The sequence below is a fragment of the Ambystoma mexicanum genome, chromosome 4p (assembly GCF_040938575.1).
Source record: "Ambystoma mexicanum isolate Mex_15411 chromosome 4p, UKY_AmexF1_1, whole genome shotgun sequence".
NCBI lineage: Eukaryota > Metazoa > Chordata > Amphibia > Caudata > Ambystomatidae > Ambystoma > Ambystoma mexicanum.
In genome coordinates this window covers 1,063,683,194-1,063,707,434 of record NC_090927.1, presented here as the reverse complement: position 1 = coordinate 1,063,707,434, position 24,241 = coordinate 1,063,683,194, and the positions used below count along the sequence as shown (strand labels likewise).

At 47.1% G+C, this 24,241-nt stretch overlaps 1 protein-coding gene across 8 annotated transcripts in view; it reads left to right on the top strand.

Moving 5' to 3' along the window:
• Positions 1-24,241, top strand: part of CEP43 (centrosomal protein 43) — an 816,584-nt gene that overhangs the window by 294,474 nt on the left and 497,869 nt on the right. For 6 of the 8 annotated variants that reach the window (XM_069606650.1, XM_069606649.1, XM_069606647.1 and 3 more), the window contains one exon: positions 23,537-23,563. The exons of the other annotated variants lie outside the window; for them this stretch is intronic. In XM_069606650.1, coding sequence (XP_069462751.1) covers positions 23,537-23,563 — 27 coding nt within the window. The remainder of the gene's footprint in view (positions 1-23,536; positions 23,564-24,241) is intronic. 8 annotated transcript variants of the gene reach the window in all.

Sequence of the window (24,241 nt, the reverse complement as noted above, 5' to 3'; positions counted from 1 at the left end):
AGAAGTTTTGCTATTAGTCCGCCAAGAACAAATGACTTTGTGGTGTGCAATATATCAATGGTCATGTTTATATACAATTCAACACTGTAGCTAGTGAAACCATGAGTGATACTTTTTTTGAATAGCATACCCTTAGAACAAAGGGCTCTTAGAGACTGAGGGCCTGATTCTTGGCTAGGTGTAAATTGCAGAAAATGGCGGATAATGTTTTACTGCAAATAACGAGGGGGGTCCTGGTTACAAGAGCCTTACCCAGAGTCTTTAGCTCACTATCTTTCACAGAGAAAAAATATCCCAAACATATGAGTATTTGTCCTGCCCTGGGGCAGTCCAGCACCTAAATGATGGCCAATTCTCCTCTGAACAAGAGTACCAACAGCAACCCCAGACACGTGTTTCGGTCTGGTTGAACCTCATCAGTAGGGTGTAGCTGTGCCTCTCTAAGAATAGTGAGCAAGGTGTACTCTTGTTCAGAGGAGAATTGCCTATCATTTCTAGGGCAGGACAAATACTGATATGTTTGGGATATTTTTTCTCTGTGAAAGATAGTGAGCTAAAGACTCTGGGTAAGGCTCTTGTTACCAGGACTCATGTCTGGCAGAGAGTCTCCCAGGACCCCCCTTGTTATTTGGATTATGTTTTACTGACCTGTTCGGTAATTAACACCTATTTTGATGGTCTTGGATTTCACTGAGGGAGCACACAATGCACCAGTTCAGGAACCTTTGCGCCTGTTGCCAGCATTGGCTTGAAACCAACCTAGCAATCACCAGTTCCGTAAACAGGTCGATTGCATGTGGATTCTGGTGTTACTGCTCCACATTAGTGACTGTAAAATGTCAGACACACACACTAGCTCCTTTGGTGGTGGTCCGCTTATTGCACTTTCGTTATTGCGGAGGAGTGTGACCAGAGAAAACAGGCAAGGTCACCCCCCACCGCTCCCAGTCACAACCTACCATACACATCTAACTAGACATGTGCCTTTGCACGGGGGTAAGCCAACAGATGAAGTGCTTCTCAACAAAAACCAAAACTCTCACAAGTATGCCTGATCCTAATTGTGTTGGTTTAAGTATGAATTTTGTACATACTTGAAAATAACTCTGCAACGTTCTTATAATAACTGGATTATTGTTTTTTGATGTGTTGGAGGGATGGGTTGGTGAGGATTGTTCCACAGTGCTACGGAAAACTTAAAAATAAACAGAATGCAAAAAGGGGTGTTTTGGGCAGCACTTTTGTTAAATTTCAAATGTTGTGCAATTATAAAAAACTGCTGCCGAAAACTTGCAACCCGCCCATTAATTAAAAAAACAGGCGAAATGCAGACCGTTTGTGACACAGCAGTATCGTCCTCTGTGCCGACGGCCAGGACCCCCTGAGAATGAGGACGGTACCTGGGCATCATGAAAAAGCACAATGAAGCATGGTGTTCAGAATCGAGCCCAGAACATTTTCAACAGTTTACAGACTGGAAATGTGGACAAGTTGGGATAAACAAGATTAAATGAGTTGCCCAGGATCAGAGATGTTGATTAAGAGGTGAAGCTGAGATTTGAGCCGAATATGCAATTTCTGTACTTGACCACAATATTTGTGTTTTGCTTTCATGAACTAAAATAATGCCTTATTGTTTTAAGAACTAACTTGGAAAGTATGGAATGCACATAAACCCAATATGAAGTATTTAAGGCAAAAGGACAATGATTCTAGCTCCATTTTCACTATCACCAAGGCAAGCATATTAGCACCACAATATTAATTGATGTGAGCTGTAACGGCTTCATCTGGGATTTTCAATTGTATGTTAAAGGTTTACATGCACACCAAAGACAGAATTGAAGACTGTTATTTAGTGTGTGCAGAAGTACCTTTCAAATTGTATAATAAAGCATGCTGTTGCCAAATGAACAGACTAGAAAATATGTTTGCCAGAGTCTTTTGACATTTGGTTGGCTTGCTTCTGTCTAAATAAAACCCCTTGCACTCAAATGACCTACTTGAAAAGAATGATCAAGCACTAGGCTAAACAACGCCACCCATAAGTGAGAAGTCAAACCTTTTCAAAGGAGACACCACAGCACAATACAGTGGCATAAAATGATTTGTCCAGGATCAATGTATCTTCCGCTGGAAAAGCCAGGATATGAGCCTCAACACTTTGGTTCCAGTGTCTCGAATTTGACAACCTAATCACCTCGCCATACTAACATTTTATGTTCCTTGTTGCGAAGTGGTTGCCAGTTTTAACAGCCCTCATTTGGAGGAATAACGCTCTAGACCTGCACCAGATGGGTGCTATGTCACTTTCTATAGCTGGTGCTAACTGGTGCAATTAGATTGCTGTATAGCAGCACTCTTAAGTGTTACTATCACAAAAGTATATATACATGCACGTTTATCAACCTCAGACATAGGAAAGGCTGAGTCGGCCTTGCTGGAGTACTGTCATTTGGCATATGAACACAAATGTCTGAAACCAGTACCCAACAAACTGAGCTATCTTCTGAGCAATCATGGCACTCAAATATATAAATATGCATTTCAACTTTCGGTATGGGACATTAACTATTTATAAGCCACAGAAGGGTGAGAATACTACAAGAGTTGCGCTATAATAACTGGACAAACTGTACTACAGTGAACTCAAAAAGCATTATCGGATTAATTGATAGGACCAATAGCACTGGTCAGCAACAGCTTGGCTGCACGTTTGGCACCTCAGCAGCGCACCGTACATGGTACCCCTCCCATAAAAACGTCTCTGGCTGTATGTGCATTTTGTACCCATCCCCCTTCCTAATGTGGGTCTCTTGTAGAAGGATTATACCGCATTATCTGTTTAGCCACCTTCTTCCTTGTATTTAGATCCTGTACGTTATCCGAGCGAATCTGCGGCGGCCTTGTCATAAAACCTTTACCCTACTCCTCCCCTGCCTGATATTCCTCCCTTGTGCCACTTCCCTCCTATATATGCTCTGAATGTTTTGTGCAAATCCCTCCCCCTCTCCGGATCCTCCCCCACCCCCCTGTTTCCCCCGCACTCCCCTCTGCGGGTCTGACTCGGTATCCTAGGATACATCCCAGCTAGTGGGAACCGACCCATGTTTTTACCCCAGATCCCTAAGGTTGACCTAACCTAAGTTCCCAAGTGGTGCCCCACTCCCTCCCGCCTAGGCCCATTAAATGTCTATGGAATTCCATTACTGTTCGTGAAGGCGCCCTTCGTACTTACCCCTCTGTTTGGTTCAGGGATAGTCTCGGGCATCACCTTTATGGCTTACAGTTATAGAATTGCATAGCTTCTTTTCCCCTCATTTCCTCGGCCGGGGTCCCTTCGGCTTATCTCTTCCATGTACCATTGTATATTCTGTTGTGTTCCCCGTGTTCGCTCTCCCAGGCCGATATCCTCTGCCTCTGGACCAAGGATGGCCATACCTTTGTTGCATGTGATGATTCTTTGTTGTCTGCGGTCCCAAGGAAACGCCAACCTTTTTGTAAGAAATTCCTTTTTTCAAGCTGTTTTCTCGTCACCGGCCTCGTTGGTCTTCTTTTCTGAAGTGTTGTAGCAGCTAGGTCTTGGTAAAAGTGTACTTGCAAGCCATTAATCTTAATTGTGTCCTGTACTCTTGCCGCCCTAAGACTTCTCTCCTTCTCTTCATTGATACTAATGCTGTTAACACATCCCTGGGTCTGTCTCCCTCTCTGCTCCTCTTCGGGGCGCTCCCTCTATGTATGCAGTCAATACGAATCTCCTCTGTGGTGTTGACTGTCAACAGGGTGGCGAAGCACTGCTGCACCACACATTTCAAGTCTGCATCGGGGGTTGCCTCTGCCAATCCCTTGATTCTAAGGTTAGAAAGTCTTGAGCGATTTTCTAAACCTTCTGTTGGAATTACTAGGTTCTGCGTGGCAGAGGCAATCTGCTCCAGTAGTTCTGAGTTCTGTCGCACTTCCTTTTCGACCTTCCGATAACCCTTGTTCGGCTGAATCCACCCTGTTGCCCAAGGCATTAATGTCATCTCTGATTTCTTTCAGTGAGCTCTTCAGTTCTTCTTTCATGTTCCCTATTTGCTGGTGGAAGGATGTGGTGAGCCTCTCACCCATACCCTGCAACACTTTAGCAGTTCCTCTTTGCTTAGGGCCATTTCGCCTGTTGCCTGTGTTTCTTCTTCGTCCTTTTGTTCTGAAGTGTCTTCCCCTTGTGCTGTCTCTGATAGATCACTGCCAGCACCTTGCCAACTGGCCCTTCTTGACACTTTTCGTGATCTGCGGCCCGGGGTCTGTTTTCCCTTTTGGTCCTGGCATCTGCGTGTAGTCCCGCTCTCCTGCTTATCTCCTCGTAATATAACTTCCCTGTTTGGCCTCTTCCACGTGTTTTACCACTCCAGTGGCATTGCTTCCAATCCTTCTGTGTCCAATTACCCTGCAGCCCCTAACACTCCTCCTCCTCTGGGTATTGCGATGTATTCCCAGTGTATTGTAATGCTTCGAGCCCCTGTTTCCCAGGTCTCCTTTCCCTTCTTATGAGTTCACCAGCTTATGCTGTGATACTTATTTGTTTACAGAAGTCCTTTATTGGTCCTTCTCTGGGCTGCCCCTTGTCTCCTGTTATGCTGCAGACATATGTGTTTGCTTCCACAGTTATAAGCAAGCGTAGAGCGGTCTGCCCTCAGTGCTTGCCGTGTTTTATAGGGGGCCTCCTTACGGATCTTCCTGACTGCCGGGAGGTTCGACGGCTCTTGCCCACAGTGCGGCCGCGATGCACACTTATAAGTTGTTCGGAGCCTCTCCCTCTGGCTCCCTGTCTCATCCAAGGGGCCCGCTGCTTCTTTGCTGTGTCCACTGGGCTCTACGACACTCCAGCGCCTACTGGCTGCCCACCTCAAGTGTGTCGCCATGCCTTAGCTACTCCCGCTGTCGGGGCTCCTCCACTCGGCTTGCTCTTTCGCAAGGCTTCTTTCGGTTGTTGGGGCTCCTCCTCTCGTTGTCTCTCACCGGCCACGGAGAATACGCCTTCCTGACGCTTCTACCGCAGCCAAGGCTCCTCTTCTTCCACTCCCCTTCCTTCCGCTTAGAGCTTCTCACCGGACCAATCTTCCTCGGCGACCTTTCACACAGTCACTGTCCTCTTTGCACAGCTTCTCAATACGGTAGTCCCGAGATGGTGAGGGATCTCTGCTCTGTTTACTGGTCTTGATTTGCTGCTCCTGCTTGCAAGTCTGTCTGTTCCCTCCTCCATCTCCTTTCTCTGAGGAATATGCATTCGGTGTTCCCAACGCGTTGCTGTCCTTATCTGATATTGATCCCCTTTCTTTTAGGCCCAGCCAGGAGCTCGTGAGAGTGCGTCCTCACTCTCTGGCGGCCATCTTGGAATCTAGAACTATAACTTTATGTATTTTGGTTGATCTTTACACCACCTAAGGTACCCACACTGCAAGGAGTACCTATTTGCCTGAAGTCCTGTTGCTTAAGTGGATCTGCAGCCCTTTCTGTTCTGCACCATGTTATGGCATATGTAGCTTGATTTCTGCTACTCACAGATGCTGCTTCCACCCAAATATCCAGCTACTGCTGCTTCCTGACGCCACTGGAGCTTCAGGACTCTTGCAACAGACTCCTACTTAATCTGATCCTGACTGGAGCCAAGCATCTGATTGCTCTGGTTCGATACTAAATGAAATAATTAACCGGACGGTAACCAAGTGTTTGACAGTCACCAGTGCTGGGTGCCTAAATACATGACAAATCTTCCTGATGCTCTGCATCCAACTGCATAATAACCACCCAGAATCATAGTTTATGAAATACTTGCAGCGTGGTTGAACAGGGAGTGATCCAGAGGTCTCTCCAAGACATCCATGTCGCCAAGTCTCCTACCACTGCTCAACACTCGCCTCTGCTCCACTCTCATCCTTTTAGACATGTCTGCTGCATTTGACAGTCCCATCCCTCCCTCCAACTCTTTCCTTCCTTGGCTTCAAGGCCACTGTACTTCCTGTCTTTTATTTATTTCTGAAATGTATAGAGCGCACCCAACCCGTATGGATCTTGGCGCTTTTCTTAGTAGACAAACACAATGGTTACATAGTTACGCATATACAAGGACATGAGATATGAAACAATACACTAGCTCATGTCGTCATCTTGGGTTACATTCATCTTTGTTTTAGATACCTTACAGTTTGCTTTCCATAGCTTATTTTCGTAGTTCCTGTGAGAAGAGCCAGGTTTTCAAGTTTTCGGAAGGTCCAGTAGGAATCCTCTGACCTAAGTGAAACTGGTAACGTGTTGTAGTGTCTAGCAGCTACCACTGGAAAGCTACTGCCTCCAGCTTTCTGCAGTTTAAATTGGGGGAGCGGGGAGAGGGGGGGTTGGGGAGAAGTGGGTTTGGTTGGATGGGGGACAGGTGCTGCTGTGCTGTGCTGAGCAAGTGGGCCTGTTGGACTGGAAGGGAGTGATTCTATCTGGTATTTAGGGGCTGACTTGTGTAGACATTTATGAGTCGATGTTAGTGTTTTTGAAAAGGATACGCCCCTGGACAGGAAGCCAATGGGAATTCCTTCTTGTCACAGATGTGTGTATTTTTGTTGAAATTTAGTGCTGCTCTAAGGGCGTTATTTTTATTTTGCATGATTTGTAGTTTTTTGATATTGTGCTTATTGGTACCAGCGTAGGATGGTTTGCAATAATCCATTCTAGACAAAATAAGGGCTCTGTCTAGCGTGATTCAAGCATTAATAAACTTTGAAGTGTAAGCTACTTCCGACGAGGGGCACCGGTACGCGGGAGCTGCGGGCCTGGGCACCTGCCGGCAGAATGAAGTCAGCCTGAGGCACATCAGTTTCGAAATACTGAGCTGCTGCTCCTGCTGCTGCTGCTAATATGTTCGGAACTGCGTGCAATTGGAAAACACTTGCAAACCTGGGTGGTGGCTCAACGTTTCTGAGCATTTTCATGTATTTGCCTCGCTGTTTTAGGGCCATCAAAAGTTATGCACTATTTCAGCGCGGGCGGGGGAGGGTTTGGGGGCTAGATTAGTGATGAGTTGGTCGGTATTAGAATGCGGCGCATTTGTACAGCTTTCTGTTTTTGCATAGGATGGCGCCAAAGTTCCCTTTCTTCGGGAACTACTCACTGGAGTTGTGGCCGCGCTGGAGGTTACAAATATACTTTAAATTCAGAAAGGAGCATTTCACATGGCTGTGTTTTCAGTTGCATAGCCATTTGCCTCCTTTTGGTGCAGCGATAGGTGGTGTTTTTACAAGAAACACGCTTTTCAGCTGTGTTCCTCGTAAGGCTGGCATAATATGCAAGTAGAGGAGGGTTTTTTAAAGGGATGGTCTAGTAACATTTTTTATTTAAAAAATAGATAGGCAACATAAAAAAAAATACTAGCATTCTCAGTTTTAAAACTTCCTATGTAAAATTTTGAGCTATTCAAGCTCAAAATTCGCAAAAGCAAGCACATGGGCGCAGCCATTTTGTGATATGGAGGCCCTCCTGTGCTGGCTTTTGCGGCACTAATGAAGGAAAAGCCAGCCAGCTGTAGTAAACAAAGGCTACCGCTGGGTGGCTTTCCCTTCATTAGTGCTGAAGGTGGAGGACGGGGACCGGAGACCAGAGCAGGAAAGCTGCAGCTGAATCTCGGTAAGTGCTATTTATTTATTTTTTAAAAATAAGCACTAGCTGCGTTTTTTTTTTCTAAGTTTTCCGGGCTGGAGGAGCTTTTGAAGTGACCGCAAACCTAAATACAATGTTATTGTGTTGGAAAACGCTGCGGTTTTTCTTTCCAAGTTTCTCAGGCTCCTCCGGCTCGGAGGAGCCTGAGAAACTCGGAAAGAAAAACCGCAGCGTTTTCCAACACAACCGCGTTGTTTCTGCCTGAATCTGCTTTACCATTTGGGGCTCTTGGGCTCTCCGTGGGGAGCCCGAGAGCCCCAAATGGGAAAGCAGATTCAGGCAGAAACCACGCGGTTGTTTTCCGCAATGCCGCGTTGTTTCTGCCTGAATCTGCTTTCCCATTTGGGGCCCCGAGAGCCCCAAATGGTAAAGCAGATTCCGGACAGTACCGGACGGGGTGGAAGCACGCCCGCGGAACCCTCAGAAGCAGGGTCGTTGGGCAGTACTAAGGCCCGAAAGAGGTGAATCCCTCTTGACCCCCAGGGCCCTTCAGATGGGCCAGAAGGAAAGGCCCCGGAGGTAGTCGACGCCTTTGCAAAGCTGCGGCAGGCAATTTTGCAGCGTCGGACTGTGCCAAACCTCACGACCCCCTCTCCAGGGGATGAAGAACATGGAGAAGACGGCCCTGGCTCAGAGGAAGAGCTGGAGGAAGGCGAATCTCTCTCCCAAGAGGAAGAGGAGGAAATTGAGATCAAGCCTAGAGGAGGAAAGAGGAGTCGCAAAGAGAAGCACCTCGAGGAGGTGGAGGAGGACATGTTCGATCCGGACAGCATCCGGAACCTGAGATCCTCAGACTGGCAGCCCTCACCTAGAGTGGCACAATATATGACAAAGAGATTGCGGGAAGCACTGGACAAAGAAGTCCGACAGAGGCTCAGAGCGGAGTGCCCGAGACCAGATCTCCCAGGGAAGGTGGCCGAGATGCCGGAACTGGATCCTAAAATGTTGACCTTCGTGTCAAAATCTAGCAAAGACCCTCGGAAGGGCATCGATAGGTCTTGGAGGAGTTTCCAGGAGAAGGTGTTAGACCTGGCAGGGCCTCTGGCAAAAATAATGGACCTGGCCGAGAGCCAAAGATACCGGAGAGGATGTGGACCCCGATGCCCCAGCAGGTTGGGCTCAGAGGGCAGTATGCCTCCTAGGCAACGCAAATTGCGCCATCGCATCAGAGCGCCGGAGAGGCCTCCTACTGAAGATAGATACTAAGCTAAGTGATTTAGCGTCATACGAAGCCGGAGAAGCAGCGCAAGTACTCCTCTTCGGGGAGACCTTCGGCAAGGAGATGGGGCGCTTCGTGGGCACCTACGCGTCTCTGGAGAAGGCGCAAGCTTCTAATCGAAAGATCTTCCCCAATCGAGTTTTTGGAGGGACCATTCGTCACAGAGGTCGCTCGGCTGGTTGCAACCAAGGGGGACGAAGACCTCAGAATCCCAGGGCCCAATACTGGGAGAATAGGCAGCAAAACTCCTTCTTCCCGTCCAGAGGACGCTTCCCAAGAGGTCGTAGAGGAAGAGGAGCCGGACGTGGACAAGGATTCACGCAAGGTGAGAGCAGCGTATTACCCTCCAGTGGGAGGGAGAACGAGCATGTTCTTGAGAAACTGGCGCAAGCTTTCCAGCAACGCCTGGGTGCTGCAAGCTGTTGGGGGCATGCGTCTAGAGTTCGTTCAGACACCAGTGCAGGAGCGCCCCATCAGCAGATTTAGAGCGCGCAGAGCAGAGCCTTCTAGATCAGGAGTTGCGGCTGCTAGCGGCAAAGAACGTCATAGAACGGTGCCCGGAGGAACCAGAGTTCATAAGCAACATGTTCCTGGTGCACAGAAAGGAGAAAGTGCGACCAGTTATAAACCTAAAGGGGTTGAACGGGTGGATAGTATACCGTCATTTCAAGATGGAAGGCATCCACCAGCTCCGATATTAGCTCAGGGAAAAGGATTGGCTGACAAGGTTAGACCTGAAGGATGCTTACCTGACTATCCCTATGGCGGAGGAGTTCAGAACTTTCCTAGCTTTTCGCTGGAAAGGACAGCTCTGGCGATTCAAGACTATGCCCTTTGGGCTTGTGTCAGCGCCATGGGCCTTCACCAAGGTAATGAAGCCCGTAGCTGCTGCTATAAGGGAGAAAGGAATAAGGATGATCATTTATCTAGACGATCTCCTCCTTCTGGCCGAGGAGCGAGAAGCCCTCAGGTATCAGACGAAGTGGGTCCTGATCCTGCTTGCATCCCTAGGGTTCTTAGTGAACAAGGAGAAATCAGACATCGTACCAGCGCAGAGGCTCGACTTTCTGGGTTGCATCCTGGATACCAGAAAAGCGACACTCGAGCTCCCGGCGCGAAAGATCTGCAACATCAAAAGGGAGATCAGAGGATGTCTGCGGAGCCAGACAGTGTCCCTCCGAACTCTTGCGAGGATCGTGGGGCTGTTAGCAGCCTTGATTCAGGCCATTTTTCCAGGTCCTCTGCATTATCGAGCACTGCAAAGGCTAAAGATAAAGCATCTGCAGCAAGGCCTGAGATATCATCAATCGGTTCCGCTGGATCAGGAATCCAGGACAGAACTGGATTGGTGGTTGCAGAATATGGACGCCTGGAATGGTTGTGCCATTTTCGGAGACAGACCGGATCTAGTCATAGAGTCCGACGCCAGCCGGTTAGGCTGGGGCGCAAGGTGCGGGGACCTCCAGACGGGAGGGAACTGGAGCGAGGAGGAGCTCCGCATACATATAAAATGCCTGGAGTTAGTAGCGGGATCCTTTGCGATCAAAGCCTTTACGAAGGGGAGAATGAAATCGTGTGTACTGCTGAAAATGGACAACATTCTAGCAGTGCGATACATAAACCACCTGGGCGGCACCAAATCCAGGATGCTAGCCGAATTAGCGAAGGACTTCTGGCATTTCTGCCTGCAGTCGGAGACGTCTGTCACAGCAGAATATCTCCCCGGGACACTGAACGTCATAGTGGACTGGAACTCTCGGTACCCCACGGATTCCAGCGATTGGAGGCTGGATCCAGCAGCGTTTCGGAGGATGACCGAGAGGTGGGGACCAGTACACATAGACCTCTTCGCATCGCGATTGAACGCGCAAACAGCGGAGGACTTCAGCTGGAGGCTAGACCCGGAAGCACTAGGGACGGATGCATTCCTGCAGGAATGGGTCGGAGGTCCACACTATGCGTTTCCCCCGTTTATGATGCTGAGCAGAGTTCTAGCGAAGTGTCGGAGGGAGACGGCGGAATTGCTATTAGTAGCGCTGTGTTGGAAGTCGCAAGTGTGGTTCCCAGCTCTCATGGAGCTAGTAGTAGATTACCAGAGGATGCTCCCGGAAGGGGAGCACCTGCTCACGGACCCAGCTGGGTCATGTCACCCTCTGAGAGTGAAGGGGGCTCTCCCTCTCGTTGCGTGCAGGATATCAGGAGACGCTGGGCGTTGCCAGGCATTTCATCTCGAGCTGCACACCTCATCTCAGAATCCTGGGCTCCATCCACTAGGAGGAGCTACGACGCGGCTTGGGCCAAGTGGACGAGCTGGTGCAGAGGGAGAAGTGTTCATCCCGTTTCTGCGCCTGTAGTGGCAATATTGAACTTCTTGCAAGATGGGAAGGCATTCCGTACCATAGGAGTGTACAGGTCCGCCATATCCGCGGGACGCCTTCCTATCGAAGGGGTTCCAGCGGGCGAGCACCCAGCAGTAGTGCAGCTTATTCGAGGAGCAAAATTAAGAGTGCCTCCTGAACCTCATTATAAGTCCGTCTGGGATGTACTATCGGTGCTTAAGCTGTTAGAGAGTTGGCCCAGCAACAAGTATTTATCGCTGAAACAATTATCAGGGAAGTTAGCGATGCTATTGTGCTTAGTGTCTTGCAAACGAGTGTCAGACATCAGAGCACTGGATATAGACAGGAGGTCATTTGGCCCAGAAGGGGTGACGTTCTCTATTGTAGGTAGGACTAAGACGGGAACGGCGTCAGTGCACTATCCATATTTCATATATAAATGGTGCGTAGAAAGCTGCGTGAAGGAATACGAGAGTAGGACAGCGGAATTCAGAGCAGCAGGTACTAAGCAATTGCTGATAGCGCGCAGAAAGCCCTTCAAGGGGGTATCCATAGCCACGATAGCCAGATGGGTTAAGGAAATCATGCTTGCAGCAGGTATAAACGTGGAGAAGTATGGGGCGCATTCAGTTCGAGGAGCGATGTCGTCTAAAGCCTTTACGACAGGAGTGTCTCTTAGAGATATTATGTTAACGGCAGACTGGTCGAATGATCGAACTTTTAAAGAATTTTATTTTAAGCCAACTGAGAATTTAGCAGTTAGAGTTGGGAAGCTTTGAACAAGCATAATGCTTGCCTCCAGTCTTGTCATAGAATAAAGATAACCCCTGCTATTTGCGCAGAGAGTATTAATTCTATTAAAGACTAGGAGGCAAGCATTAAATTCCCACCCAATCTATGTATTGTATAAGAGATTATGAGGTTACGTAAAGTGATGATATTATGATGATGTCAATACATGGACGCCACCCTGATTTTTCTGCTTTCTTTTATGTCTAGGAGAGGAGCAGAACAACAACTGATATAGGAGGTTAGCGACAGGAGTCGTCTGGGATCGAAGGAGTTCGATAGTTGGTTGAAGTGTTTCGAGTCGTTGCCAGTTGCACGGCTTAGCGTGATGTTCGCAATGAGACTTTCAGAGCGAGTAAAAGAGAGGAGGAGCCCAGGGACAGGAAGTGGTTATTACTGGGCATGGAGTGTGATGGACTACAGAGACTATGGGGATTGTAGTTCTGAAAAGAGGAAAAGTCTGTTCAGACTGTTTCAGTGTTTTGTTATGGTTTTTGAAGTTTTGTTGAAACTGCTGAAGAGTAGTGAATTAAAGAAGTTGAAGCATAATGCTCGCCTCCTAGTCTTTAATAGAATTAATACTCCCTGCGCAGATAGCAGGTGTAATCTTTATTGTGGCAAATAAGGTTAGTAGACTGCTGCATTTTCGCGCCAAAATAAATCTAGATGGCGTGAGGTGAAAGGTGTACATAAAAACGTGGTAATCGTTAGGGCCTATAATGATTGCAAAAATAAGCTTGATAGCATTTCAGTGGCCATTTAATTTTTAAGCCATTCAGGGTGAAAAAAATAGTCCTAAATAGCACTAAGCAGCAGGATGATTAAAGGTTGGGATGCAAATTAATCGTTAAGCACTAAACGATTAACTTGTTTCCAGGAACTACCATAATCTGCACAACCAGAGTCCTCACTTGCCAGGCACACTAGGACATGCTGATGTAGTCGCAACACATGCCAATACTTGCTATAACTACGAGATATTACCACTATAATCCTTGGCATTTACAAAATGTCAGGTATTTCCCATTTGTCTGGCATTAGCATTCTATGCGGGGGAAGCTTGCCCATAAGCGGCGCTAGAGCACGCCCCCCCTTAATTTATGGGACCCTCGGGATCCCGTCCTTTAAACCAATAAACTAACAAAACACGTGCCTTTGCATTTCATAATGCAGCTATAGTCTTTCCAGTTGTAAAGACTCTAAAAATGTTAACATTATTTGCAGATGCTGACTGGTGCCGTTCCCAATTCCCAACCTCTTTCATAGGGCACATGGACCAGGGCAGGAGTGCTCTGCACTGTATCACTTACACAGCCCTATTGAAGACAATAAGGAGAAGTCGCAACATTAATTCACATGAATGTGTGCTGGAAATCCAGCTCGTGCAGGGAAACAAATGCATTTCACCCGCCCTCTTCATGCCTGTCTCAGACCGGGGTCAGAGTGTGGCCATGCCTCCTGTCTGATTGAGAGCAGGAAGACGAGGGGTGAAGGCTGTAGACCCCAGACCTGCTGCTCAGCCCATACCTCCCCAGATTCCCAGTCATGTGGTTAAGATATCACCACTTCACACAGAAGGTGGACCCAAAACAATATTTCTATCCAATAGTAAGTCTGCCCGGTTCTCAGGGGTAGTAGTGTCTCTTCCACTACAGTGACCAACTTCCAGAGGGTCCTTCTGGTACAGCAATACGGTCTAAAACCCTGCCATAGCTTCGGGTGGGCATTTACACTGCCTTTGGGCTGATGGTCCTGCTGCAATATGAAGGGTATGATGTACATCATGACAAAGCACTGATGTCCCTTTTAATCAGGAAACTTCTTTACTTGTTTTCCCTTAAATTCAGAACTTTTTTAGGGTGTTGGTGGTGGTATTCCACCTTGCAGCTGTACCTTCTGTTTGGCGAGCACTTCGTTCTCCCATCCTAGTTGTGTTTGTCTGCCTTTTGAGGGCTACTACAACCTGGATTATTATAGAAGGGTGGAGTAGGGGCAGTGATGGTGCACTGGAATGCAACTGGAAGGATTGCATCTCCTTCTTACTTGACGTTAGTATATGCAGTACATGCTAGCCAATGCTTACACTGTTATGTTCTAGTATTTTATGATTGACTAGATCAAAGGCTGCGGACAGGTCAAGAAGGAGGAGGAGGGCTAGTTGACCTTTGTATTTAAGCTCACCCATTTGAATGTTCAGGTCCAATAATTCTATTTCCGTCCCATGTCTAGGATGGAAATTGTCAAGTCAAAGGAGGTTGTTAGTTTCCAGGTAATTTTGTATCTGGAGGTATGCTACTCCGTCCAATGTTTTAAGGAGGAAGGGCACTGTGGTGATAGGTAAGTAGTTTGTCAATATGTTGGGGTCTAGGTTCTTTTTAGTAGTGGGAGGACCTACGTCTCCTTAAGGTTTGTTGGAACTGTACTTTTTTCAAAGGAAGCGTTGATCAGACTCGTGATGAAAGGCGACAAGTAAGGTGCACACTCTTTTGATAATCACAGCTGGGCATTGGTCACCTTGGCATCTAGATGGTTTGATGCTGGAAATAATTTTCAACACTTCTGAGTTGAATACCGGAGTGAATTCGAATAGTGCAACTGAGATATGATTAGTGAGATGAGGAGTCTGTTGAAGTTGTAGGACTGGTTTAATATTGTTTTTTTAGTTTCAATTTTGGATTGTAGGAGGGCTATTTTGTCGATTAGGGCTTTAATTAGATTAGTACGCAAGCATGAATTCTCCCTTGTAGGGAGAACAGTCCGATGCTTAAGCTGTGGCTTACATGAACGTTGCAGTCCTCAGAATCTTCAAGGTCATTAATATTATGATTCTTATATGTGGCCTTGGTTATATTCACAAAGTCTGCAGGGCAAGCAGATTTCTGGGATATTCTCTGTGGGGCTACAATGGATGTAGAGTAAGTAGATTGGTTCATTAACTCTTCATCTATTGAGGGACACTCGTTTATAGCAGGTCGGAAGTGCTCACATAGGTTGGGGAAGTGAAGTAATTATTTGAGACATTATTGTATCCGTTGTCGTATCATTAATAAGAATTTTGTCAGATCTGAGTCGGGTAGGAGAATTCTTGCGTTGGAGCAGTCAGATTCTCTATACATTTGTTAGATTTACTTGTTGTCGATTTGGTGACAGTTGGTAAGTTCTTTGTTTTATATTTTTTGCATAACCAGTCCGTTTCATTTTTTTCCTTCGTTTTTGGGGATGGAATACCTCATACACTGATTCTTGCGAAATGTGTTCCTTGACAAAGTCTGGTTCATTTTCGGGAAGTGTAGGTAAAGGCTTGTGGGACATATCAATCAGCTCCACAACCTCCCCATACCTCAGTTTCTGAGAACCTACCTCGATCACTTTCTGGGATACTGAATCAATTCCGCTTTCTCACATGCAAACACAGGTTTAGCCACAACTTGTTGGAAATGTCTAATTTCGAATGGATCGTGTCCTCCATCGTATTCCACATCTTTTACATGTAGTGTCCACAGCTATGCTAGTTCAGAGATTTTTTTTGGCAGATGACGTCCTGTGTCGGGTCGATGTCCCTCGAAGGCCTCCGTCGAGGGCGATGTCACGGGATGTTATAAATAGGACGCACGGCGCCCGTAGCCTCAGTTCAATTTTTTCTGCAAACGTGTTTGCTTCAGGAACTCTGCGTGCCTCATGTATTCTTCGTGAATGTCTTCATCTACCCCTCTGACTCCGCGGTCTGGCTTTAAGACTGGCGGGACTGGAAGTCTAAGATGTCGATTACGGACCTGCACTGCATTTGTTTGTGGTGTCTGGGCGAGAGTCATGACACTGACGATTGTTCGAAATACCAGTCGCTGACTGCTAAGGCCTTGCGAGAGCGTAAGGGGAAGTTACAGGTAGGTCGGGGTACTAAACCCAGTAAGTCCTGAAAAGCTGAGAAAGGGCTGTCCACCGACAATTCGAGGGGTGACTCCTCGTCGGAAGAAGTCCCAGGGATCTCGATCCCGGAATGGGTCCCGCCACTTGTCCTCGTCTCAGCACTCCCGGAAGCGGCGTCACCGGTCACCTTCCCCGTCCTCATCGGATGATGGCGCTGAGAGGAAAGTGGCTTGTCCCACTAAGTCCTCGACTCCTAAGGAATGGGAGGCCTTCACGGAGCAAATGCTGGTGATTTTTCAATCCCAGGGCACTGTTCCGTCCGTGCCTTCGGAAGAAGCTGGCAGGGAACGGTCTTGGTCCGATGCTTGCATGCCTTCGGGCCCGGGTCCTCAGTGCGATAAACATCGGGAACCGTCCGGGTCCCGTTCGGACAAGGTTCAGGTTGATCGCCAGAGACGTGCCAAGTCCAGCTCTCGGTCTTTGTCCCCGGCGAAACCGCAGAAGTCTGGTAAGGGCTCGAGGTTGGCATCTACTCTGTTGGCGCCGTGTCCATCGGATACAGAGGTCGGTGCTTTGCCTTCACTCTAGCCCTCTGCGCCGTTGTCGACACCATCGACGCCTTCGGGGGCCATTTGGCCAGAATTTGCAGATGGAGGTCCCTGGTACTGTGGATCCTCCAGGTAAGGCTAAATCCAAGTCGATGAAGCCTGTTGGGGACTCCAGACCCACTTCTGTTCCTAGGCAGGGGTTCTTTCTTCCTCTGGATGATATCTATGAGGATGAGAAGAGGTCAGATTTGGAGTTTGACCCTGTTGAGCCAGATGTGGCTCCTGTCTTTTCCGGGGACAGTCAGATGGAGGAGTTACGTCAATCATTTCATGATGCCAGTGGTTTAGACACATCTGAGTTTGGCAGGCCTGAACCTGGGGCTCATGCTGAATCCTCTTATAGGAGACTGATGGCTAAGGTTACTGAGTATCTTGGTTGGTCTAGTCCTCCGGATGCATTTGTTCAGGATGACTTGACTGATATTTTGGATCAAGGTCTGTCCACTGACCCAGTGTCGCCTTTTCATTTGACTTTGCAAAAAAGGGTGGCGGCTACTTGGCAGACCCCAGAGTCTTTTCCGGCGGTAAACAATTCATTTACTAAAAAATACTGCCCTTCCAGTAGTGACCCCCACTACCTATCCATTCACCCCACCCCCGAGAGTTTGGTGATTCAGGCGGCTACGGCCACCTCGAGGCAGGCAGCGTAACCTACCATCCCTCCTGATGGGGACTACAAGCGCTTCGATGGTTGGGCACACAAGGTGTTTTCTGCGGGGAGTATGACACTGAAGTCAGCCAACTCCACTTGTGCCTTGGCAAGATGTTCACACACTCTGTGGAATTTCATCTCTCTAGCGGCTGACCATATTCCCGGCCATATTCCCGAGGGGAAAGAAAGGAATGGGTTCCTTGCTTTCATGCAGGATGGCAAGGATGCCATATGTGAATCCCTTCAGTCAGGGTTGGACACGGCCGACAGTGTTAGCTGGTCCATGGCTGCAAGCACTGTTCTACGCAGGTTTGCGTGGTTGCGTAAGTCGGGCTTTGCTCCGGATGTACAGGCCCATCTTCTGAACCTGCCCTTTGATGGCTCTCATTTGTTTGGCAGAAAGGCTGACGAGAGCCTTGAGAGGTTGCAGACCTCCAAAGCTGCTGCTAAATCTTTGAGCGCAGCAGTGTGTCAACCTCTGCCTTTTCGTCGTAGGGGACAACAATGGAGGGGGGGATTAGTTTTGTTACTACTCCCCTTTCGGTAGGACAAAAGGAGCCGCCAATCAAGGGGTCAATAAAAAAAAGTACCTGTTGTGGTCGGGGAAATAGAGGTGCCAAAGCCTCTCAAGCAGCTGCCTCTTTGCCTTCAGGCACTGCAACAGCCGCTCCAAAACAACTGAAGCCATGTTCCATTGTTCGCCGGTTGGGGGCAGACTGTCTCAGCATCTCGAAGAATGGCGAGCTATTACTTTGGATGCATGGGTTCTGGATACAATAGCCCACGGCTACTGCCTTCCCTTCTTAGAGCGGCCTCACGACAATCCACTGGGGAGTCTCTTTGAAGCTTCCGGATAGGCTCCTTGTGCAGGAATTCTTGACCCTGCTGGAGAAAGGCGCTATAAAACTAGTGCCTGTAGCGGAGAGGAACAAGGGATGGTAATCCCCATATTTTTTTATTCCAACGAAAGACAGGGGACTGAGACCCATCTTGGACTTGCGCTGGTTAAACAAGTTCCTCAGGAAGGACAAGTTCAAGATGGTCACTCTTTCTCAGGTCCTTCAGGCCCTTCGACTTCAAGATTGGTTGGTGTCTCTGGACCTACAGGATGCTTACTTTTATGTGCCGATGCGTCCAAAGCACAGAAAGTACCTGAGGTTTGCGGCTGGCAGCTCGCATTTTCAGTTTCGGGTCATGCTATTCGGATTGACCTTCGCCCCGAAGGTCTTCACCAAGCTAATGGTGGTGGTGGCAGCATATCTCAGGTGAGATGGGGGATTCACGTCTACCCTACCTGGACGACTGGCTGATCCGAGCACGTTCTCCCTAGCAAGCTATGGATCATCTCAGCCTCACCTGCCGCTCCCTCCAGAAGCTGGGCTTCTAACTTAGTTTCAAGAAGTCGCATCTGACAACTTTTCAACAGCTCCAGTACATCTGGGCTGTGTTGGACACGTCCTTGGGGAAAATGCTTGCCTCCCAAGGTAAGGGCTCATCACATTGTACAGATGGTGGACAAATTTCAACATGCCCAGAGTCTTGTAGCTTTCGTATTCTTACGGTTGCTTGGCCTCATGCATCCTGCATTTTTCTGGTGCCAGGGGCCAGACTGAAGAGGAGATCCCTGCAATGGGTTCTCAAGATGCAGTGGTCCCAATTCTCAGGCAAGATGTCGAATCCCGTTCAGCTTCCACTCTCGGTCTCGCAGGATCTTCTGTGGTGGGCTAGCAAAGGGAATCTGATGAAGGGGGAGCCATTTGGCAACCTTGGCCGGAGGTGATTTGACGGTGGTGATGGATGCCTCACTCACTGGATGGGGGGCTCATGCTGATGATCTGACTGGCAGCGGTCGTTGGTCTCCGTCGGAGCTGAGAGCCATCAGGCTGGCCCTTAAGGCTTTTCTGCCATCTGTGCGGGGGAAGAGTGTCCTGATCATGACAGACGACACAGAGGCCATGCATTACCTCAACAAAAAAGTGGGGCTAGGGTCACTCCTGTTGTGCAGAGAGATGCAATGCAGCTCTGGTTCTGGGGAATCCAGCAAGGAATTTCACTCTCGGCAGTTCATCTGGATGCAGAGGAGAATGCGGCGGCGGATGCTCTGAGTAGACAGAGCATGATCTCTCATGAGTGGGAGTTGGCTCAGGAAGTCCTTCTGGAGATATTCGCCCTTTGGGGAACCCCACAAGTGGATCTGTTCGCGACGAGTGCCAACCGGAAGTGCGAGAGATTCTGCTCAAGGGAATTTCCTGAGAGGAGCCTTGGGGTATGCATTTGTCGTGAACTGGTCATTCCCACTTCTGTACGTGTTTCCTCCGGTCCCTGTCATTCCTCAAGTGCTAAGGAGGTTGCGGAGATTCGGATCCCACATGATCTTCATTGCTCCGGATTGGGCCAGGAGAGCGTGGTACCCTGAACTAGACATGTCCATCTGTCCTCCACGCTGTCTTCCCTACCGAGAGGATCGTCTCTCACGCAAAGGGGGTCGGGTTCTCCATCCAGAGGTCAAGACTCTCAACCTTCACGCTTGGTTTCTGAAAGGTTGAGATCTAAGAATTGGGACCTCCCGGAGGACGTTATGGAGGTGTTGCTTTCGGGCCAGGCGACCGGCAACCAAATCCCTGTACCGTTGCCGTAAGTTTTGCGACTGGTGCAGAGGACACAATGTCGATCCTTTTCAGTGTTCCATTCTCATGGTTCTGTCTTTCTTGCTTTCTTTGGCCTACAGAGGGTCTTTAAGTAGGTACCATTAAAGGTTACGTGGTGGCACTGTCGATCTTCAAGCGCTCGTCTGAAGAATGTTCTTATTTTAGGATTCCTTTTATTTCCCAATTTCTAAAAGGGCTCACTAATGTGTTCCTGCTGTCCCCGTTTCAGGTGCCGAATGGGATCTGAATTTGGTCTTGAAATTCCTGATGGGTGCTTCGTTTGAACCTTTGCACTCTTGTCTTTCAAGATGGTTTTCTTGGTTGTGGTTACATCCGCTCGCAGAGTGAGTGAATTGCAGGCACTTTCATCTAAGCCACCCTTTACTGTGTTCCACAAGGATAGGGTTGTACTGAGGGTACGTCCATTCTTTCTACCTAAGGTAGTATCTGAGTTTCATTTAAGCCAGAACGTGGTATTTCCTGCTTTCTATCCTCCTCATCCTGGTAGGGAAGAGGAGCGACTCCATAGGTTGAACCCTAGGAGAGCGCTGAGCTTTTATATTTCTAGAATGTCCAGGGTCAGAGTGGACGATCAACTCTTTGTGGGGTACGCTGGACACTCATTGGGCCGGGATGTTACCAAACAGACCTTGTCCAGGTGGATTATCCTCACCATTACTGAATGTTACAGATTGGCGGGCAAAGACCCTCCTGAGGGGTTGCGAGCTCACTCCACTAGGGGCGTGGCTACTTCCACAGCCCTGCAGCGGGGAGTTCCTATTAGGAATATTTGTGACGCAGCGACATGGCCTTCTATCCACACCTTTGTCGAACATTACTCCCTGGATACACTCCATGGTCCAGATATGGCCTTTGGTAAAACGGTTCTTTATTCTGATTGGGTAGTCTAAATTCTTCTCCCTCCTCCATTTTCTGGTACTGCTTTGGGAGTCTGTCAAAGATGTGGAATTCGTTGGAGGACACAATCCATTCAAAGAACAAGTTACTTAACAACTGGTAACGTTCTTTCGACTGGATGTTCCTCCAACGTATTCCACATCGCCCTCCCAGCCTGCCCCTCTGGAGAATTTCCTATTCTATTGCAGCTTGCTTTCCCTCAAGGCTATGTGCAGTCAAGCAGGCATTGTGTATGAGTAGGTTGCACATTATGGAGGAAAAAACATAAACTGAGGCTACGGGTGCCGTGCGTCCTATTTATAACATCCGGTGACGTCGCCCTCAACGAGGGACATCGACCCGCCTCCATCGATGCAGGACGCCCTCTGCCGAAAAATTTACGAAGTAGCACAGCCGTGGACATTACATGTCAAAGATGTGGAATACGTTGGAGGAACATCCAGTCGAAAGAACGTTACCAATTGGTAAGTAACTTGTTCTTCTGAGGCTACCCAATCTTCTTTGGCTGATAACAAATTAAGTAGATGTGTCTGTAGATCATTTTTTAAATTCTAAAGTTTCAAAGATTTTTGTCAGGCGTATATTCCGTTATTCATAGCATTCAAAGTGCTTTCATATAACGAGATTGGAGGTTGTTTCAGTCCAAAAGAGGGGCGCGGGGTGGGCTTTACAAAAGACATAGGTGATGAGACCGAGGTATTGAAGGACATATTAAATGATTCTGGATATACAATTGGAGAGTGGGATAAATCTAAAGGTCTATTGTTTGATACCTCGTCTAGTTGTATTTCACAAATTGTGCTGTCAATGTTGGGAATATTGACACTGGGTCGTAATGTATAACCTGACTTTAAGAGTTTGCTTACTGCTTTGTCCAGTGGCTGGGAGTTCATTTGTTTTATAGTTATTTCTTATAAGCTGGTTGGTCATACTTGGGTTGGACATCTGCTTCGAAAAGGAAGCTGTTACATTCTGGGGGTTGAGAGACCACAGACGTCTGATATCCGTTGTTAGTGATTTGGAACATTTAAAAGAAAAAAGTATTTCTTTCGCAGTTTTTAGGGTTGCTTTTTAGATTGTGATCCTGCATAAGCTTTGTATCTAGAATCGTATCTGCTAGGAGAGCAGCTGTTAGTTTGTTTGCATGTTTCGTGATTGTGGAAGTTGTATACCGAAATGTTTGTTACAGAAGAGCTTGTACTTAGCTTGGTGATGAGGAAACCTTTATACGAGTGGTCGTGGGTACCTGGTGCTAGCTGCACAGCTAAACAGCTGAATCGCACTCGCCTCACACTCCCACGATGCGTGCTCGTGATTTTGTAGGGTTTCCAAATTAGGAGGAGTGTCTAGCGTTTTGCTGTATGATAGAATACAGTTTTTAGCAATTAGATCGCTGGGGAGGCTTATGACAATATCAAATAACAATATGATCGTACCACAATCAAAGATGTAATTCCACCGCGATTGGCATGAAAAGGGTAAGAGTTGAATGCCTCCGACCAGGTTCAGCTCAAGAGCACTCGCTTTGTACTCCAACGATGCACCAAGGCAGTAAGTAATGCACCCATTTTGGGTTTGTTCCCCTTGACTGACACAGCAGATTGGGGTGATGCAGCTTTCTCTTGCTCATATTTGTAGAGGAAAGGTCCCCTTGTTTTCTATGAAGCGCAGTTTCCTCCGATTCCCATATAAGAATTGCTAGTTGCTTGAGGACTGGATCACCTGAAGTTGAGGTTTCCTTGAATGATTATATCGTAGATGGGACTTATTCGGTCTTGTTTTCTATCCATTTGACTATTTTGACCTCAACTGTTGAGAGCAAAACAGAAACATTGAATCTTGTTAAATGCACACATAGGCACTCCATTAAGTGGATTTTTAGTTACTTGTTATGCTCGTCAGTAATCGGGTCAAAAACAATCATTTTTAAGAAATTTGTACATTTTCGGTCATCATTTATTTTCTTGGCCCATCTTTTCTTTTAAATATGTATTGTTCCCCAGTATTTTCCAGGAGTGTTTCTTGTTATTGCCTGTTTAATGAGTGACTGGGTTTTATGTGAGCTAACAAGTCTTTGTAATATAGCCTTTTGGCAATTCTGGAAGGGTAAGAGGTTGATGATGAGAATGGATGAATTACAGCAGATTCAATGGAAGAAAAAACCTGTTTGATAATGAGGAATGTAATAGGTAGAGAATGGGATGAGTAGTGCAAAAAGGAGAAGACGGCGGCCGAATGATGTAAAGAAAATGGGAGAAGAGACTGGCTTTTGAATGGGTATTAAAATATCTTGAACATGTAGTCCAATGACCCTTTAGTAAATAAAAAAACTAACTTGGTTGTAGAAAAATGCATTTTGTTACCCATTTCAGAGTATGGTCAAGCTCATGTGCAAAAATTCTAAAATGAGGAATTGGCCATCCTCTTTAAGCAATGTTGTTCTTTCATGTTTACCAGCTCTCCTTGCCCTTCCTGTTAAGCAAAGCCGTAACTTTAAAGGCACCATATACATTAAGGCACCTACCCCAAGTATTGTTGAGGGTCCCATTCTAGTCACGTCTACATACGAAGCCTGTGTTGGATATTATCATATCTGTCTACTAACCTAAGTTTAGAATCCCTCCCTTTGGTGTTTTGGGTTTCTCCTTAACTTTACAATTCTGTTCCTGGCTCACATTTGTGATTATGTACATACTGTCAAATTATATAACTTCAGTTTTGTATCTTCTGCTAAATAAATAGAACTGTTTGTTTTGTGTGCTACAGTAATTGGAACCATTCATTTTCTATCTGTTTTTTTTCTGCTACAGGGTGATCAGCTTGCTACTATTCCTAAGGTACTGGGTCTTCTCTTTCTCTCAATCCTCTTTTTCTTAGTTTCTTTAACTTAATGCCTTTGCCTAATTGCTGTGCTCAACTGTGTGATTCAATGTTTGGTATTGTTCACGTGGGGGTATTTTCAGGTCTGAACACCTTTTTGTTTTGTAAGATATTCTATTGTGCTAAGTGGCACCTCAAAACTTACACTGCTTTGCATTGCCAAGTGCTGATTCAGTGCTCCGTGTGGTTTATGTGCAGATTTAGTTCTTTGTCAGCTTGTATTTTTAGAGATGTCAAGGTTGATTCCGGATTTCCAAGGAACAACATAAATCTGCAGCTGTGTGAGTTCATGGCTCTCCTTGGTGCCAGATTTAAAGGCTAACTATTTACGACACAAATGCTGTAAAAGGATATGAAAAACCTTCACACTACCCTTTGCTCACATGAAAGATTATGAGTTTAATCATTTACCACGTTACCAGGTAACATTGCCTTTAGATCTCTGCGTCTCAATTTCAGATCGTAGAGAGATTGCATAAGGCTCATATAAAAGTTGTCCATTGTGATCACTGTTGATTGGACATGAGTAAGGGGGGACAGGAGTGAACTGCAGAACTACCAAATTAACAAATGTCATGCCTCTGGTAACATTCTTTTTGGTGGACAAGTTCATTCTTCCCACATATTCCTCATCT